This window comes from Garra rufa, chromosome 13 (genome assembly GCF_049309525.1).
Source record: "Garra rufa chromosome 13, GarRuf1.0, whole genome shotgun sequence".
Classification (NCBI taxonomy): domain Eukaryota; kingdom Metazoa; phylum Chordata; class Actinopteri; order Cypriniformes; family Cyprinidae; genus Garra; species Garra rufa.
In genome coordinates this window covers 39044738-39064546 of record NC_133373.1, presented here as the reverse complement: position 1 = coordinate 39064546, position 19809 = coordinate 39044738, and the positions used below count along the sequence as shown (strand labels likewise).

At 39.2% G+C, this 19809-nt stretch overlaps 1 protein-coding gene across 2 annotated transcripts; it reads left to right on the top strand.

Annotated features, from left to right (window-relative positions):
- The first annotated feature begins 1007 nt into the window (after window positions 1-1007).
- LOC141348874 (mitogen-activated protein kinase-binding protein 1-like) lies at window positions 1008-19792 on the top strand. 2 transcript variants are annotated; one of them, XM_073853183.1, is made up of 29 exons: window positions 1008-1146; window positions 2146-2237; window positions 2577-2639; window positions 3479-3536; window positions 3604-3774; window positions 3850-3987; window positions 4773-4955; window positions 5046-5206; window positions 7245-7434; window positions 8241-8369; window positions 8447-8631; window positions 9650-9741; window positions 9857-9982; window positions 10082-10152; window positions 10430-10551; window positions 10636-10711; window positions 11076-11187; window positions 12231-12294; window positions 12371-12481; window positions 12570-12742; window positions 13477-13511; window positions 13938-14123; window positions 14289-14538; window positions 15124-15252; window positions 15349-15400; window positions 15489-15715; window positions 17035-17721; window positions 19007-19092; window positions 19251-19792. In XM_073853183.1, exons 1-29 carry the CDS (start codon window positions 1039-1041, stop codon window positions 19464-19466), a joined length of 4293 nt encoding a protein of 1430 aa, XP_073709284.1. In that variant the 5' UTR covers window positions 1008-1038; the 3' UTR covers window positions 19467-19792. The 2 variants fall into 2 exon arrangements, with proteins under 2 accessions (XP_073709284.1, XP_073709283.1); XM_073853182.1 differs by having other exon boundaries at window positions 10079-10152.
- The last annotated feature ends 17 nt before the right edge of the window (window positions 19793-19809 follow it).

Genomic DNA, 19809 nt, shown 5'->3' with positions numbered 1-19809 from the left:
AAATGTCTCATTTTAAGTGTAGTTTTAATTTGATTTTTAATTTTTAAAGTTTTTTTTTAGATTAGAATGGCACATTAGTGGTTATGCAAACCGTACTGCTTCTACAAATGTTTAGTCATGTAATGTTAATTTTAGTATCGTTGAGCTGTGTAACTTTTCATATGTTTGCTGGGTTCATACAAGGTGATAAAAGTCCTTGAAAATTCTTGAATTTCTCCCAAAATGATTCGCTTATTTGAAACGTTCCAACTGGATTGTGAAGCATTGAATTCAAATCAGAACATAGGAGCGGGTTCGTGAATCTTTTGGAATCAATTGGAACTTTTGATTTGATTCGCGAATCATTTGAATTATTTGATTCAGATCAAATTTGATTCAGATTGACTTCGGATCGCGAATCATATGATTCAGTTTGGTGCGGATTCCTGAATCTTTCGATTCAGATCGGAACTTCGGATCACAAATTATTCGATTAAGTTCGGTACTTTGGTGCGGGTTCGTGAATCCTTTGATTCAGATCAGAACTTTGGTGCAGGCTCACTTTTTTCAGATTTTTTTATTATTAAGCAGTAGAAAACATCAAACCATTAAGGCAGTACAGTTTAAAAAAGGGAAAGAAATGTAAAAGAAAGTATAAACAAATTCAAATCAAATCCCTTAAAAAATTAACCATGGTTTTCCACTTTAGCATAATTTAATTGTAATTCAACATTTAGTCTTGTTGCTTAAAGGTTAACGATCAATTATTTTTCTTATTTTCTTCTTCAGTACATAGACATTTTCATTCATTGGTGTTACTCTTCATCAACTCCAAATCCATCAGGAGTCAGGGATTGGCTGGCGAAACTATTCTGTTTATCATACTCATGAATATGTAATCACAGCGACACGTCATGCGTCACAGAAGCCAATCAGATCGCCGAACGCGCTGATGAGCGCCGCTGGAGTCAGTAGAGATTCAAAGGCCGCTGAGTGAGTTCCAGTACTGTGCTGATTGACTGCAGGAGTTGAGTGCGCTCGTGTGTGGATGCAGGACTCATGGAGGCTTTTACCATCAAGAGTCGCATTAAGAATCTCCTGCGCTCGCCGTCCATCAAACTCAGAAAGAGCCGCAGCGGCCGCTTCAAAGACAGTCTGTCCAGCAAGGTAAAGAAACTCACCCATAGTTATTATTATGAAGCGCGCCACAATGTAGCAAAACATTCTGACATTTGCGACAAATATCAAATGTTTCATCACTGGAACAAACATCCAGTGAAACATGAAACAAAGTGCTGCTTATTCTGAGGAGCTCGCGTCCTTTGATCTGTTTCTGATTGTATTTAGTTGATTTCGCTGATTAGTTTGTGGTTTGATCTTGTGAAGTTCATCTAGACTGAAGATCTCGGTGTTCTCATGTTGATTGCTCCTACAGATGATGTTGTCACAGACTCTTTCACATTGATTCAGTGATTTCCACAGAATAAACACATCAGCACATTCCCATCTTCCTCTTGTGTTGACTTTGAGCTCCTGAATCTGTTTGTAACAATAATAATGTCATTAATCATCAGTCAAGAAAATGAACTTGCTGTCTTTAGATCAGTCTTTTCCCATTGAAAATACTGCTTAAAAATGTAAAACTACCTTTTGTCATATTGAGAGAAAGAGAGAGTAAAAAGTGGTTTATTCATTTTATACAATTTATGTATATACATTGTATGTATATTATTAATTTATTTTAAATATTCACCTTTTTGAAGGAAAAAAATGAACAAGTATTTAAAATTTTATTTATTTGCAAAAGCTAATAAGTGATCAAATACATGCTTTTTTTATTATGTTATCATATTTTTTTTATTATGTTGTGTGTTTTTTAGTTATTTTTACATCATATTGAAATAACCCAACTGCAGTTTCGTTGAGATTAATTGAAATGCACAAAAAAACATGATTTTCGAAAATTGTTAAAAATAGAGTTATATGTTTTTGCAAATGAACTCTTTATGTGTGTGTGTGTGTGTGTGTGTGTGTGTGTGTGTGTGTGTGTATATATATATTTATTTTAGATTTAACCCTGTTTCTATTTAATACAGTGATATTTATTTATTTAGATCACTGTGTTTGTGTATTAAATGATAGTTAATGTTGTTCATATTGTCTCAGGTGACTCTAGAGAGAGTTCTGGGCTTCACGACTGCAGGAAACAGTGGTTTAACATGCGATCCGTGTTCAGGAACGGTGGCCTATCCAGCCGGGTGAGATCATGGCATTCAGATCATATATGAATTCAATGGATGCATATTGACCTTCATCTTATTTATTTTAACATGAGGGATGTTGAGGATAATGAACAGTGCATAATAATTGCATTGATTTAAATAAGTCATTTTTCTAAATGGGAATATGTGGCTAGTGTTTTCTCCAGTAGGTGTGTTGTTCAGTGTAAGGAGAGCAGATCTCAGTCCTCGTGGCTCTTTCCCAAGAGTATTACAGCGATTAACCAGCTTTTAATGAAAATACAAAGATTAGTTGAAGGTTTAGGCCTATTATTGGACTCCTGCAGTGAATGCAGTGCTTGTTTCTGTCTCATTCAGGTGTGTCGTTGTGTTACTGAACCCGGCCAAAAACACCCAACAGCATCTCATCAACTCATCCAGGTGAAGAACTACAATGTCACTCACACACATCAGCCGAAAATACTCTAGAGTTTGTGTTGAGGGTCAGCAAAATGATAAAGGAATAGTTCATCCAAAAATGATACTTATACATGTCCTCACATGGCCTTCAAAGACATGGATGAGTTTGTTTGTTCATCAGATTTGTATAAATGTGTGACTCCATCACTGTCTCACCAGCGGATCCTCTGCAGTGAATGGGTGCCGTCAGAATGAGAGTCCAAACAGCTGATAAAAACATCACAATAATCCACACCACTCCAGTCCATCAGTTCACATCTGGAGAAGACAAAAGCTGAAACAAATCCATCATTAAGACCTTTTTAACTCAAATACGAGTTTATAATCCATAATAACGCTTCCTCCAGTGATAAAGTGGTCTGGTCTGAATCAGGAGAGAAATCTGCACAGATCAAGCATCGTTTTCAAGCCAAAACAGCTCTAAACAAACATGTGGCCGTTATTTAGATGTGAAAGACAACAGGAGATGGACTTTGTCACTGGAGGAAGCGTTATTATAGATTATGGACTTGGTGTATTTTAGTTATAAGCGTCTTAATGCTGGATTTGTTTGAGCTTTTGTCTTCTCCAGATGTGAACTGATGGACTGGAGTGGATCACTTGAGGATTATTGTGATGTTTTTATCAGCTGTTTGGACTCTCATTCTGACGGCACCCATTCACATCCATTGGTGAGCTAATGATGGAATAACGAGTTCTACAAATTGATGAAGAAACAAACTCATCTACATCATTTTCAGCACATTTTCATTTTTAGATGAATGATTGTTTTAACTTGTGAATGTTGTGTGGTTCCTCAGGAAGGCCATCAGTGCGTTGTCGTTCTCGTCAGACGGCCGGTATCTGGTGACAGGAGAGGTCAGTCACAGGTGTGTAGTTGTGGTCAGTGGTTGTGTGTCTAGTTAACTGTGGTTGTGTTGTTCAGAGCGGTCATCTGGCGGCGGTGCGCGTGTGGGACGTGAGCGACGGGTCTCTGGTCTCGGAGCTGCAGGAGCACAAGTACGGCGTCTCCTGCGTGGCGTTTTCTCCCAACGGCAAATACATCGTGAGCGTGGGATCGCAGCACGACATGAGCGTCAACCTGTGGGCCTGGAAGGTACTGTAATTACCCATCATGCCCTGCGGCGCCTCACTGCGTCGTCACACGTGTTCACTCTCATCATTCCCGCAGAAGAGCGCTCTGATAGCGGCCAATAAGGTGTCCAGTAAAGTGACGGCCGTGTCTTTCTCGGAGGACGGCTCTCACTTCGTCACGGCGGGGAACAGACACGTCCGCTTCTGGTATCTGGAACCGTCTCACGCTAATCAGGTAAAACCACGTCCTGATTATCTCTGATCAGTGAATCTGTTTGTGTCATTATAAAGAAGTTGCTCACTTCCAGGACAAAAAATTACAGATAATATACTCACCCCCTTGTCATCCTAGATGTTCGTGTCTTTTGAGGAAAACATTTCAGGAATGTTCTCCATATAGTGGACTTCTATGGTGCCCAAAGTCAACATGTAAAGAAGATCAAACACCCTTTATAAAAAAAAAAAAAAGGTAAAACAACGATGTAGAACGATTTTGAAGTTGGAGGAGAAAATGAGATGGGAGTTTTTCAACATACCCAAATAACCAATTGTTTGACTAGATAAGACTCTTCTTCCTCAGCTGGGATCATTTAGAGTATTTGAAGCTGCATTTAAACTGCATTTTGGAAGTTCAAACTCAGGGCACCATAGAAGTCCACTATATGGAGAACACTCCTGAAATGTGTTCCTCAAAAAACTATTTCTTTACGACTGAAGAAAGAAAGACATGAACATCTTGAATGACAAGGGAGTAAATTATCTGTAATTTATTTGTTTTGGAAGTGATCTTTATCCTTTAAATGACTGATTATCTACCTCTGGAGCTTCTTTCCAAAAAAAAAAAAAAGGTTTTAAGAACTGATTGCTGAAGATTGGTTCATCTGTGGCATCACTACAGAAAACACTCTTTTGGAAGCTTAGTTCCTGAGTGTAGTAGTTAGAAGGTTCAGATAGTGATGCTTTAATTCAGTGGTGGATTGATCAACTATCAGATTTCCACGTTTCCATGATCCTGTGCAGCTGGCGTGTCCCGTGCCGCTGGTGGGCCGCTCCGGTCTCCTCGGGGAGCTGCAGAATAACTTCTTCTGTGACGTGGCGTGTGGACGAGGACTGAAGTCCGACAGCACCTTCTGCATCACGTCGTCGGGTCTGCTGTGTGAGTTCAACGGCCGGAGGATTCTGGACCGCTGGGTCCATCTGCAGGTCAGTCACACGCATGACACGTAGTTAGCTCTTATTATCTCGTAAGTTAGTCATTGCTGACGTATTCCTCGTGTGTGTTTGTGACTGTAGACGAGTTCAGCGCGCTCTCTGTCGGTGACGGAGGATCTGATCTTCTGCGCGTGTGCGAACGGAACCGTACGTGTGTTCGGATCGTCTGACCTGCGCTTCATCTGCACACTGCCCCGTCCACATCATCTGGGCATCGACCTGTCCACCGCCACACAGCCCAGGTCAGACAATAATAATAATAATAATACTTTCCCTACAAACATCCAGACACGTTCAGGTCAGAGTCTACCCCAAAATCACTGCAATAATGAGAACAAAGCTTGTTTTTGGACCATTAAGAGTTTTAACATTATTTAAATTTATATATATGTGACCCTGGAGCACTAAACCAGTCTTAAGTAGCACAGGTATATTTGTAGCAATAGCCAAAAATACGTTGTATGGGTCAAAATAATAGATTTTCCCTTTTATGCCAAAAATCATAAGGATAATAAGATCATGTTCCAAGAAAATATTTTGTCAATTTCCTACTGTAAATATATCCAAACTTAATGTTTGATTAGTAATATGCATTGCTATCAGCGTTGGGGAAAGTCACTTTTAAAAGTAATGCATTACAATATTGAGTTACTCCCTAAAAAAGTAATTAATTACGTTACTTTTTCTGGAAAGTAATGCGTTACGGTACTTTTGCGTTACTTTTTAAATCTGGGCAGGGCTTGTTTGTTTTTAATGTAAAAAGTCTATTTTAGTCAAATGTAAAAGCCTTTTTACACCAAAATCCTCAGGCTTAGAGAAAAGTAAATCTCCGTCTGTACAGTAGACCACAGAAGAACAAATGTCAACTCTTCAGCGATAAAAAAAAGGAAAACAAATGTTCGATTATCTTGAGTAATTTGTGTTTATTAGTATGGATGAATTGGATCATCGAAGGCCGGCAGCAAAGACATCGGTTCATAAAATGGAATTAAATACATAAAGGATATTTGTATTATTGAACATATTTAATTATTGCAGGTTTGTGCTGAATTTCAGTGTTTTTATTCATTTCGATGAACACTGGATCTGTTTTTTAGTGAGTGAGATGAATTAATGCATGTTCACATTTATCCTCGAACTAAAGTAACATCTTACTCTTGATTTCTCTCAACATGGGGACAGGAGAGCTTTTAATCAGTAAATGAGGGAAAAGTTACTGGTGTTACTGATTTGAAAAAGTAACTCCGATATTTTCTTGTCAATTAAAAAGTAATGTGTTACTTTACTAGTTACTTGGAAAAAGTCATATTATTACATAATGCATCACCCCCAACACTGATTGCTAAGAACTTCATTTAGACAACTTTAAAAGCGATTTTCTCAATACTTTGACTTTTTTCACCCTCAGATTGCAGTTTTTCAAATAGTTGTATCTCGGCCAAATATTGTCCTATCCTAACAAAGCTTATTTATTCAGCTTTCAGATGATGTGTGAATCTCAATTTCAAAAAATGACCCTTATGACTGGGTTTGTGCTCCAGGGTCTCATTTAATGTTAGTAATATTTGTAGATTTGACTTGTAATAGTTTGGTTGTTTGATGAAGTAAACAGAGTGATAAATTCATGAATGAATATAAACTCAGTTCTGTGTGTCTGTGCTTTAGCGGATCTGTCTCGCACCGGACGGGTTTCTGGGTTTAGTGTGATCAGATCTGGTTGTGTAACATTCATTCCTGTCCGCATTAGAGCTCTGTTAACGCATTACAGTCTGTAATTAGCAGCGCTTCACCTGATGGGATGAAAGAATCACTCAGATTCACCCTGAAGGACATGAGACGCCTCTTAGGGGTGGAAGAAAATATTGATGCACATGTTTATATAGTTCAGATCAAAATGTTCTAACATTGTGTGTTATAATTATAAACCTAAATTTTAAAGCAGGGTCTAAAAATATATATGGTCTGATTATAAAAGCTTACATTTCGTACATTTAATAACTAAACTTGTGTTATGCAGAAAAAGTGGTTCAATAACTTAGAATTACAGGCACTGATTAATGCAAATACAGATGTGTGTGTGTGTGTGTGCGCGTGTGTGTGTGGTGTATTCTTATTTACAGCTTTCCTCAAATTATGTCCTATTCATAAAATAAGAAATATCCCAATATATCGCTTTGCTTACAGTATCACAGCCCCTGTGTCGTAACACATATGGTATCGCCCGATTCTTGGTAATGCCCTGCCCTAATGCATCTAAAGAGTGTCTCCTCTGTTCTTCAGTCATCTTTTCACCAGAGCGCCAGACGGCCATTATCCAGACTCAGTGGCGGTGACCTTTGACCCCGTGAACCGCTGGCTGTCCTGTGTGTATAATGACCACAGTTTATACGTCTGGGACACGCGAGACCTGCGGAAAGTGGGCAAAGTTTACTCTGCGCTTTATCACTCGGCCTCTGTTTGGGATCTACAGGTGAACATCTGCTCACATCTGCATCCGTTATTAATATTATATTAGAGGTGTTTCTGTAGAGCACAACTGTGACAACACACTTTAATTGCATGCCATATAAACTTCCTGAATTCATAAATTCAACAATTATTTTCCATTTCTTCTGTTTACCAAGGCTGCATATTTGATCAACAATACAGTAAAAATTGTGAAAAATTATTATAATCTAAAACATGTTTTCTATGCAAATATGTTATCTGTAATTGATTGCTGATCAAAAGCTGCATTTTCAGCATCATTACTGCAGTCTTCAGTGTCACATGATCCTTCAGGAATCATTCTAATATACTGATTTTGTGAACACATGACCATTACAGAAAACACTTTTGTTCATCAAGTCTGCATTAAATTAATCATAAGTGACAGTAAAGACATTTATAATGTTACAAAATGTTTTTATTTGAAATAAATGCTGGTCTTTTGAACTTTCTATCCATCTGTGAAATCTTAAAACATAAAATGTATGACGGTTTCCGCAAAAATATTGTGCAGCACAAGTGTTTTTAACATTGCTAATAATCAGAAATGTTTGTTGAGGTGCAAATCAGCATATCTGAATGATTTCTGAAGGATCATGTGACTCTGAAGACTGCAGTTAATGATGCTGAAAATTCCAGCAGTCAATTCCATTTTAATAGATATTCACATAGAAAACAGCTGTTTTGAATTACAAAACTATTTCACAATTTTACTGTGTTTTTGAACAAATAAATGCATCTGTATAATAACGAATGTATCTGTGGTGGGCTCTCTGTACTCCGTTCCAGATGTTTCCTAATAACGGCGAGGGCTCAGAGACGGCGCTGGGCTGCGATTGGTTCCTCACGTGTTCGTCTGACTGCAGTGTGCGGATCTGGAGTTCAGACGGGGTTCGCTGTGGTAACGTGTTGAGTAACGTAAGTCCAGCCTCTGAACGCTGAGTGTTGTGATGTCAGTCGATGACGAGTGATGAAGGGAATGTAAACTCTGTCAGGATCTTCATCACATCATCTACATGGAGCACAGCACCGCCGCTCTGCTGGACGTGGAGGGAACCGCCATCGGTGGCTCAGAGAAAGTCGAGGGATCGAGCGGCGACAGCAGAACCGGCATCAGAACCATCTGCGTCAGTCCGGACGGGAGACACCTGGCGTCCGGAGACAGAAACGGCACACTCAGGTACGGATGTTGAGAATGACACCAACTCTCATCATCATGTCAAAATAATGTCTTCTTAATGGTGCCCAAAGTTTTATTTTTTTATTTATAAGTGTATATATTTATTTATTACCTGTTTATTTATTCATAATCTACATTGCACACACATTTTTGATTTTACTTTTTCATATATTTTAAGTGTACTTTTCTTTTAGTTTTTATTCATTTGTAGTTTTTTTTTTTTTTTTTTTTTTTAAACTTTTTAAATTTAATTATTTGTTGAGTTACATTTTTTTTTTTGTTTAAAAAAATCACTTTTGTTCGTTAGTTTTATATTTAGTTTCTATACTTTATACATGTTTTTACAAACTTTTTTCTTTTTAAAAAATCTATTTTTTTCTGCTTTTATTTATATAATATATATTAGTTTTTTACTTTTTCATATTTTTTACATCTATTATTTTGATTTATGTACACTATTTTATAAATGTATTTCCTTTTTTATATTTTAAGTGTACTTTTTCTGTTTTTTTACATTTTATTTTTCATATTTAATTATTGAGTTATAATTTAATGTTTTTGTACTCTTGTTCATATTTACTTTTGTTTATTTTATATTTATTTTTTATACTTTATACATTTTTTCCTTTTTCTAACATTCTAAATTACATTTTTCATATTTCTATATTTGCTACTACTATTATTATTTATTTTTTATTGTTGAGTTATTTTTTTTCACTTTTGTTATTTACTGTTTTATTTTATATTTATTTATACTATAAGTTTTTTTTTACTATTTTACTCTTCTAACTTTTAATAAAATTGCATTTTACATAGTTTTTATATTTGATACTATTATTGTTATTATTAATTATTATTTATTTATTTAAGTTTTTAAAAAATAATTTAATATTTTCTGGAAAAATTTTTTTAACAGAATTTATTTTAGTCATTTCTGTTAATGTGACTAAGTACTCCAGTGTTTGAGAGGTTTCTGATGATGATGATGATGATGATGATGATGATGATGATGAGGCAGGATTCATGATCTGGCGTGTATGAAGGAGCTGGTGAAGGCTGAAGTCCATGACTCTGAGATCGTGTGTCTGGAATACTCTAAACCTCCATCAGGTGTGTGTTAGTTGAGATCAGATCAGAGTGTGTGTGTGTGTGTTAGTTGAGATCAGATCAGAGTGTTTCTCTGCAGACGTGTGTGTGATTGTGATTGTGAGTGTGTGTTTGACAGGCGTGAATCTGCTGGCCACCGCGAGTCGAGATCGACTGATCCAGGTGTTTGACGCTGAGGAAGACTACAGTCTGCTGCAGACACTGGATGAGCACTCGTCCTCCATCACCTCCGTCCGCTTCGCTGGTGAGAGCTCCTTTTCCCCTTGTTTATATAATATTATAATAAACACAAAGATGATCTGAGTGTGATCTTGTGATTGTCCTTCATGTTTGGATCCAGCAGCCGCTGATGGGAAGCTGCGGATCATCAGCTGTGGAGCGGATAAGAGCGTTTACATCCGCACCGCTCACAGGGTGAGTCCAGAGAAAAACAACACAACCACTGATCGGATCCAGAGTTTTCCTGATAAATGTGTGTTCACTCAGATCTACCAACCTGAAACACTCCTCAATGAAGAACTGAGTCTGTTTGACTGTTTTTAATTTCACACAAGAGAAAAACATGTCTTCTGTAACGCATCACAAGTTAATGTACCTGTATCTATAAGATATGACTCCATGAGTGTTTCTAATATTAAAGCAGCACAGCCGTCTGTTTGAGAGTTTATGATGCTAACGCTGGTTTGTTCAGACGCTCAGAGGAACTGAGTTCAAGAGGACTCATCATGTGGTTCGTAAAGCGACTCCTAACGACATGGACGTGGATCCCACATGCAAGTACGCGGCCGTGGGCTGTCAGGACCGCAGCATCCGGTGAGGAGATACGGATGTTGGTTTGAGAGCGTGACGATGTTGAGGATGGTCTGATGATGTTCATGTGTGTCTGTGCTTCTCCAGACTGATCAACATCAGCAGCGGCAAACACAAGAGATCCTTCAGTGGCTCTCGGACTGAAGACGGCAGTTTGCTGAAGGTCAGATCACTGATACACGGCTCAGCTCACTACTGCTGCTGCTCAACTAGTGCTCATGCTGATTCAGACACTCAACATGTGTACAAGCGCTTCACTTCAAGAACAATAACCAGTCTCAGATTGGCTGTCAGTCATTCATCGCCTGGAAAATAACATCATTCTGAAAGTGATTCTAATGATGTTCTTCATTTAGACTTAAAACTATTCAAACTATAGTTATAGTTTTCATCACAATTGAAATTGAGTAAAAGGGAACACCACAGCCCCATACTCTGTTTATTTCCCTAGTCATGTAGCACAGATTACTTTTTTTTTTTTTCCAGCTGTTTTTCTTTCAGTCAAGTCTAGTTTTTGCTTTCTGCAGGTTCAGATCGATCCGTCAGGTCTGTTTGTGGCCTCCAGCTGCTCTGATAAGAACATCAGTCTGATTGACTTCCAGACCGGAGAGAGTCTGGCCACCGTGTTCGGACACTCAGGTAACACACGACTCCTTGAGTAAATCAGTGTGTGATGATGGTGATTGGAACTGGGATGAAAGTAAATGTGACTGATTGTGGTGATCGTGACTGTGATGTTGATGGTGAATGTGATTGTGATGATTATGATGATTGTAACTGTGATGATTGTGACTGTGATTGTGATGTAATTGTGATTGGTGGTGATTTTGACTGGTGATTGTTACTGATGATTGTGGTGATTGTGACTGATGGTGTGATTGTGAATGTGATGATGGTTATTGTGACGAATGTGGTGATTGTGATCGAGAATGTGATGATGGTGTGAATGTGATGATGGTTATTGTGACGAATGTGGTGATTGTGATCGAGAATGTGATGATGGTGTGAATGTGATGATGGTTATTGTGACGAATGTGGTGATTGTGATCGAGAATGTGATGATGGTGTGAATGTGATGATGGTTATTGTGACGAATGTGGTGATTGTGATCGAGAATGTGATGATGGTGTGAATGTGATGATGGTTATTGTGACGAATGTGGTGATTGTGATCGAGAATGTGATGATGGTGTGAATGTGATGATGGTTATTGTGACGAATGTGGTGATTGTGATCGAGAATGTGATGATGGTGTGAATGTGATGATGGTTATTGTGACGAATGTGGTGATTGTGATCGAGAATGTGATGATGGTGTGAATGTGATGATGGTTATTGTGACGAATGTGGTGATTGTGATCGAGAATGTGATGATGGTGTGAATGTGATGATGGTTATTGTGACGAATGTGGTGATTGTGATCGAGAATGTGATGATGGTGTGAATGTGATGATGGTTATTGTGACGAATGTGGTGATTGTGATCGAGAATGTGATGATGGTGTGAATGTGATGATGGTTATTGTGACGAATGTGGTGATTGTGATCGAGAATGTGATGATGGTGTGATTGTGATGTAATTGTGATTGGTGGTGATTGTAACTGTGATGATTGTGACTGATAGTGTGAATGTGGTGATGGTGTGATTGTGACTATGATGGTGATTGTGTTGTTCCTATTGGCAGAGATCATCACGGCTCTGAGGTTCAGCAGTGACTGCAGGCGTCTGTTCTCCTCTTCAGCGGACAGGTTTGACTCCAGCTGTTCTTCTGTTCAGCTTCTGTTCTGTCGTGCTGTGAATCTCACCGAGTCTATTGTGTTTCAGCTGTATCTTTGTGTGGCGTCTCGCTCCTGAACTCACCGTCAGCATGAGAGAGAGACTGTCTGTGATCAAGCGTCGTCACAGTACATCGAGCAGCAGGAGCAATCCCTTCAGGTGCAGGAGAGATTAAGATCCACATCATGTGCATTTGACTGATTTAAGCCTGTGTTTATTTGTTTGATATAAGCGAGTTTGTTTTTAGACGATCCTCTGTGACTGGATTCACGCTGCACAGATCCATGTCCATCATGACCTGCTCATCTGAGAGCGACCGAGAGGAAGAGGAAGATGATGAAGACGTGAAGACACCTGAACAGACAGAAGGACAGCTGGACATCAGCCAGAGGACAGAGGACAGTGTTGACGAGGAGACCGGTCAGAACACACACACCTTTACTCTACATGAGGACTTCTACTGTTCTATATACAGCTACTTATAATTACTAGAACCTAACAGCAACACAGATGTTTGTTATCAAAGGATTATTATAGTAAACTAAAACTGAAACCATTAAAATATTACTATTATTATAAATAAAATAAACTTTAACTAAAACAATATATTTTTTCTTATTTTAGTTTAGTTTAACGTAATATAAAATAACTAAAACTAAAATTAAAGTTAATAAAGACATTAAAGAAAGAAACAAAAATGCACAACAAAATGATTAATACTAAAAATGTATAGGAAAAATAAAAACATAATTCAAAATGTTGATTAAAAGCTATACAATTTTTGACCCTTTTCAGTTATATTAAACTGTCTTACAGAACTAAAATATAAACAACTTAAACTTATTTTTTTGCCAAGGCAGTATTTCTCATTTTCATTTAGTTTAACTTGAATAACTAAAATAACTAAAAGTGAAATACAAATTAAAACTATGCATTTAAAAAGATAATAAAAATGACAAAAACATCAATATTACTGAAGCTGCAACAATAATGATAACAGAATATAACCGTAACAACTAATTTGAAACATTAAATCTAAAATATCGTTCCAATAATAAAACAACACTGACTCACACACGTGTGTATCTCAACACTTACAGATGTTAATGCGGTGTGGAAGAACGTGTCTGATCCTGTTGTCTTCTCTTCTAAAGGTGCGTCTGATGAAGTGCACTGGAATCCAGTGAAGGTCTGTATCTCACGCTGGGGTCTGTCTTCAGCAGTTTACTGTAAAGCCGCAAGATGTTTTTACAAATGATCTAACCACATTGGACATGAGAAATGAAGCCTGGTTTAGGCATAAAACTGGTACTAGGACATCCAGATGCTGGATCAGAGAACATGGTTTTCATCAGGGTTTACCAAACTGGGCTTAATAATCACCGTAATTGATAAGAATGTCAAATTAGGTCATTTAAAATAAAAATCTACTACAAAAAAAATAGTTTGCATGTCATGTGGTCAATAACTGACATCAGAAAGCTGTTAAAATATTGAAATGTTACTTCTAGATGGGTTTGATTATGAAAATGTTTGGGAATCACTGACATACAGTAAAAATACATCCTGAGGTCACATGACAGGACAGACGTTCGTGTATCTGACGTGTCTGCAGGATGCGTCTGCGGTGGCGTCTCGTCCGCGCCGGCGCTGGTCCTGTCGCGTGGGGTCGCTGGAGCTCATGGTGAAGTCCATGCTGGAGCTGCGGCAGCTCGATTCTCTTTCCGAAGCTCCGGTCCGGAACAGAAGCTGCGCTGATCGCTTGCGGGACGAGGATCGATGCAGCACCTCCAGCCTGCGGGTCACAACTCATTCAGCACATTCAAAACCCATTTGTTGTTCAAATAAAATCATTTAAGTGCTGACTGTAATAAAGCTTGTTTTCATGACAGATTTATTCAAACACAATAATTATTGAAGAACAGGTTCTCCAGGCTTGATTCGTGTGGTTCTGTGTGTTGTTCAGGAGTGGAGTCTCCGGCGTCCTCGTGACTCTGGCTGGCTGGTTCCCGCCGGCGCTCCTGAACCCGAGGGTGTGGTTCTGTACCCGGATCACTGTCCCAGCACCAGCAGCCTGTCCGGACCGTCCTACCAGATACAGGCTCCGTCTGAGACCGTCGAACACGAGGAAAGAGCAGAAGAAGCCCAGAGTCCCGTCAGCGGAGCCTCCATGGGTTACGGCAGCGGAGGATCCAGTCCAGACCACAGACACCACGGTAAAACCTCACACACTTCTGTTACTATGATATAAATAAAATGAACATAAACTGAAAAAAAAAAAGCTTAGTACACACTCTTCATTTACTTAAACGTTTGACTGACGCTTTTATCCAAAACGGTTTCCATTGCATTGAAAGTACACATTTGATGAGTTCATTCACTGGGAATCAAACTCATTATTTAGTGTTGCTCGCAGTCAGTTGGTTACTGTGTATTTCATTTAAATAATTTCTTTGTCAAACGTTTATGGGGTTGATTCACAGGATATGCATGCTTGAAGTCACTAAATGCATGAAATGCAACATGTCTTCATGTGAAAGTAATATTTAATTCAGCTGTTAGTACGTGATTATTCCTGTACTGTTATCAAATCAAATCAAAATTTATTTAAGCACCTAACATAGATATAGATAATAATATAGAAACACAGATAAAACGCAGTGAAATAAGATGAAACGGAATAAAATACAAAAACCGACAAAATAAAAATATAGGAAAGCAGATAGAAGTAGATCAAAAACTAAACGCATCTACTTTGAATCAATCAAATGTTATGGTAAAGTGTTAATGTTTTCTCTCAGATGTGGAGCCGCTGGGCTCTGATGATGAATCCTGTGATAGAAACACACAGATCAGTGATTCTGAGAGCGCTCCGCATAAAGACGTCTGGAGGAGAAGCTCTGAGATGCTGACAGACGGCGGTGACGCAGGTAAACTCTCACTAGTGTTTGTTCCTCTTTTGTAAGTCGCTTTGAATTAAAGCATCTGCTGAATGCATGAATGCATTGTTTTTGACTTGTTCCCAGGGTCTCAAACGAGAGCTGAAGGAGGTTTGCACAGCCAGAAGTGCTCTAGCAGGTATTCTCATGATGATGATGATGATGATGATGATGGTGAGTAAGATCTGACTGTACTGATGCAGTGATATGATCATCTCCTCATGCAGGACGGAGCCAGTGTTTCCTCATCCGTCTGTCAGATCCAGTGCGGCAGTGAAGCCGACGGTCGGCGGTGTCGGGCCCCTGATGGAGGACACAGGAGAGCCAGATCCTCCAGCGCAGCGCCGCGTCCCACAGAGGAGCCACCCGTATCTGAGCCGCGTCTCCTGTCCTGTCAGCGGAACTACAGCTGGACTCCAGAAATCTGCTTCAGCACACAGTCTGAACACCGACCGTGAGTATCTGGAGAACACATCTTCTTTTTTATTTGTAGGTGCCTTACATCACACTCAAGAACACCTTACAATCAATATTCAACAACAATAAACATTACTCCACCTGGATACAAGCAGTTACATAAACACCTGCCTAAACAAATGGGTCTTAAATGATTACTCCACTTCCAAAATAAACATTTCCAATAATTTACTCACCCCATATCAGAATTGTTCTCCATATAGTAGACTTCAATGGTGCTCAATGGATTGAAGGTTAAAATGCAGTTTCAATGCAGCTTCAAAAAACTCTAAACAAGCTGAGGAAGAAGGGTCTTATAGTGAAATGATTGGTTATTTTCTTTAAAAATGTATATTTATACACTTTTTAACCACAAATGCTGGTCTTGTGTAGCTCTGCGATGCATACTCTGTGTATTCCTGTTCAAGACAGTTAGGGTATGTCGAAAAACTCCCATCTCATTTTCTCCTCCAACTTCAAAATCGTCCTCCATCGCTGCAGAAGGACAGACCCAGTGTTTACAAAAGTGAACGTGCAAAGAAGATCAAACGCCCTTTACAAAAAAAGACAAAACAGCGATGTTGGGCGATTTTGAAGTTGGGAGAAGAAAATGAGATGGGAGTTTTTCGACATACCCTAACTGTCTTAAACTGGAATCCACCGAGTATGTGTATCGCAGAGCTACACAAGACCGCATTTGAGGTTAAAAAGTGCATTTATATATATATATATATATATATATATATATATATATATATATAATATAATATAATATAATATAATATATATATAATTTATTTTATTTTTTTCCGCTAGATCCTTCTTCCTCGGCTGGGATCATTTAGAGTCTTTTGAAGCTGCATTTAAACTGCATTTTTAACCATTTCTTTGAGCTCAATTGAAGCTACATGGAGAAAAATCCTCAAATTTCACACATCCTGTGGTAACGAGTTTCTAAATATGGAGCCACATGACTAAAGGCTTGAGACCCCATAGAAGATATGTTGATTTGAGAAAGAACAAGAGTGAGTACAGAAGGTGATCTTAGAGTTTAGATATGAAGACGGTCATGAAGGAGCAAGATCATGAAGTGCTTTGGGAGTAAGGAGAAGGATTTGAAAGTCTATACAGTATTGAACCCCAACCCAGGTTTGATCTTGCTACATGGGAAGCACAATTTGGTCTGTGTTTATCTGATCTTTTTTTTTCAGATTTTCAGATCTTGTCCTTCATAAAGGCTGAGGTCAGGAATATTAGGCTTAAAAAGGTTGGTGACCACTGCTTTAATGTGTGTTTTATTTGTATTATTTTTCCCAGCAGGAAGGTCCCTGTCCCATCTGCGGCGAGAGGCGCGTCCCATCCTGGCCAAGCTGAGTTTGGAGAAGATGGACGCTCGTCACCCGTCCGTCACGGCTCCGTCCTCCCCTCAGCCGTGGGACAGTCCGACCCAGAGCCGCGTCCTCCGCTCCTCGCGCTCCTACATGAGCCCCACCACCAGCTCCATGGCTAAAGTCAGCCGCTCCGTGTCCATCGGTGACGGTCTGCATCTGGGCAGCGGCTCCTGCGAGACTCTCCCGATCCCCGCTCCGTTCAGCCCGTCCTCCTTCCCTACAAACACTCACAAAGCATTGCCCTCAAAAGCCGTCAGACCTCGTGTGTGTCAGCGCCTCAGCGGCCCGTTCACAGAGTGCCTGAGCAGATCGGCCTCATCACAAAACCTTCACGCTGACCCCAGCACATCTTCATCCTCCTCTTCCTCCTCCGGCACAGACCCAGAGCAGACACAGTCCCACACGGCTCACGCGGAGCGTCCTCGAGCGACGGTGAAGGCTTTCTCTGTGGCATCTGACGGTCACGATGATCAAGGTTTGCATCGCCGCCGCTCTTCCTCCGTCATCCTGGCGTCTGTGCCGCTGCTTCTTCCTCTTCCTCATTCATCTGGCCTCTTTCCTCTTTGTTTCTCTCCCTTCTTCTCGCTCTCCTCCAGCCGCTCGGGTGTTTCAGGTGAGTTCACACCGTCTCATATTCTCACAGTCTTTCCTTATTTCTTATTTCTAAAGGAGTTTCTTCTGGTGGTTGACTGATTCTTATGTCTAGAAGGGCTGAGGGGTTGATTGCAGATTTGACAACTTTCTGGGTTTTTTTACCAATGAAATCAAGCACTCAATGTTTTTTCCTATTTTGGAAAGTTATAGAAATACTATCTTGGATTTATCTTTTGCTGCTGGAGCAAATGAGAATACAAAAACTATTTTTGCTGTTGTTTTTTAGTTTATAGTTCACCACTATAGACATATGAAATAAACAATGATTTCAGCTTCTGAGAACCCCAGAAATATGCAAAGAGTAAGTTATTTTATTGTTTTAGTGTCTCAGGTGCATCACTTTAGCAAAAAAGGTGCTTTGTCTAGTTATAGTAGTGTCACTTGACAAGATGAACCCATTGCCAAATATTGTCTCAATTCTCAATCGTGTGTATTCCTGTTAAAAATGACTGGATTTTGCAGGGTAATGTTGTTAATAGTTGAGTCATGTTTATTTCTATAGCGCTTTACACAATATCGATTGATTTTAAACCTGCTTCACATAAAATTAATAGTTTATTAAAAAATGCACGTGCTCACCCTCAGGTCATCTGACATTAGAATGAGTTTGCTTGTATATCAGGTTTGTATAAACATGTCATTGCATCACTGTCTCAACAATGGATCCTCTGCAGTGAATGGGTGCCGTCAGAATGAGAGTCCAAACAGCTGATAAAAACATCACAATAATCCACACCACTCCAGTCCATCAGTTCACATCTGGAGAAGACAAAAGCTGAAACAAATCCATTAATAAGACCTTTTTAACTCCATAATCCAAAAAGTCCATAATACAGTGAAAAATTGGTCTGGTCTGAATCAGGAGAGAAATCTGCACAGATCAAACACCGTTTACAAGACAAAACCGCTCTAAACAAATATGTGGCAGGATTTAAATTTTTGATGGACTTTTTCACCAGAGAAAAGCATTATTATGGATTATGGACTTGTATTTGAGTTAAAAAACATCTTAATGCTGGATTTGTTTCAGCTTTTGTCTTCTCCAGATGTTAACTGATGGACTGGAGTGGTGTGGATTATTGTGATGTTTTTATCAGCTGTTTGGACTCTCATTCTGACGGCACCCATTCACTGCAGAGGATCCATTGGTGAGCAGGTCTTAAATGTGTCTGGTAATTAAGAGTCTGATGTATTAGTGTTTGATCTGATGATGATGATGATGATGATGATGATGATGTTCACAGATGCGTCGGTGAGTCTGGAGGTCTGCAGAAGGGCAGCAGCGGATCTGTGCAGCAGCGTGAGGACGGCAACACGACTCTACAGGACCGTGAGTGACACACGACACACTAGATCTGTCACTTCTTCACAACAACAGATTATCCCCATCATATATCATTAACTATATAGCTTCTTTGAATATTGGTGTATAAATGTGCAGTGCTGCTATCAGATGGACTGATGGTTTGGTGTGGTGGTTATTTTCAGCTGATCTCCCATGATGCCGAGCGCAGTACGGAGCAGCGGCAGATGTGTCAGCTGATGTCAGACGCTCTGCTGCACGTGAGATCGGAGCTGGACTCTGTGTCTGGATCATCTGGAGCTGTGAGGATGGAGGAGGGAAAGGAGACACTTGCATTACTGGAGCAGTTCTCTCAACTCCTGCTGCAGTCTGTGGAGAAGAGACTTCATCAGGACACATAGAGATACACAAGTGTGTGTGTGTGTGTGTGTGTGTGTGTGTGTGTGTGTGTGTGTGTGTGATGACTGCATTTTAGGTGTTTCGTTATACATATATTGTTATATCTCATGTGGGTGTTTTTTTTATGTGATCTGAGGTCTTTTACTCTTGTGGATGTTAATGTCTTTTATTTTTACCAGATTATTTGTGTTTTTAATTTCTTTTAATGTAATGAAACACTTTTATTGATATTTATGCCAAATAAGTTAATAATGTATGATTAGTGTTTTTCTTGATTCTTTAAATGACACTTTTATTTATTTGTGATCAGTGATTGTTTGACCTGATTTCTTGCACAATAAACTG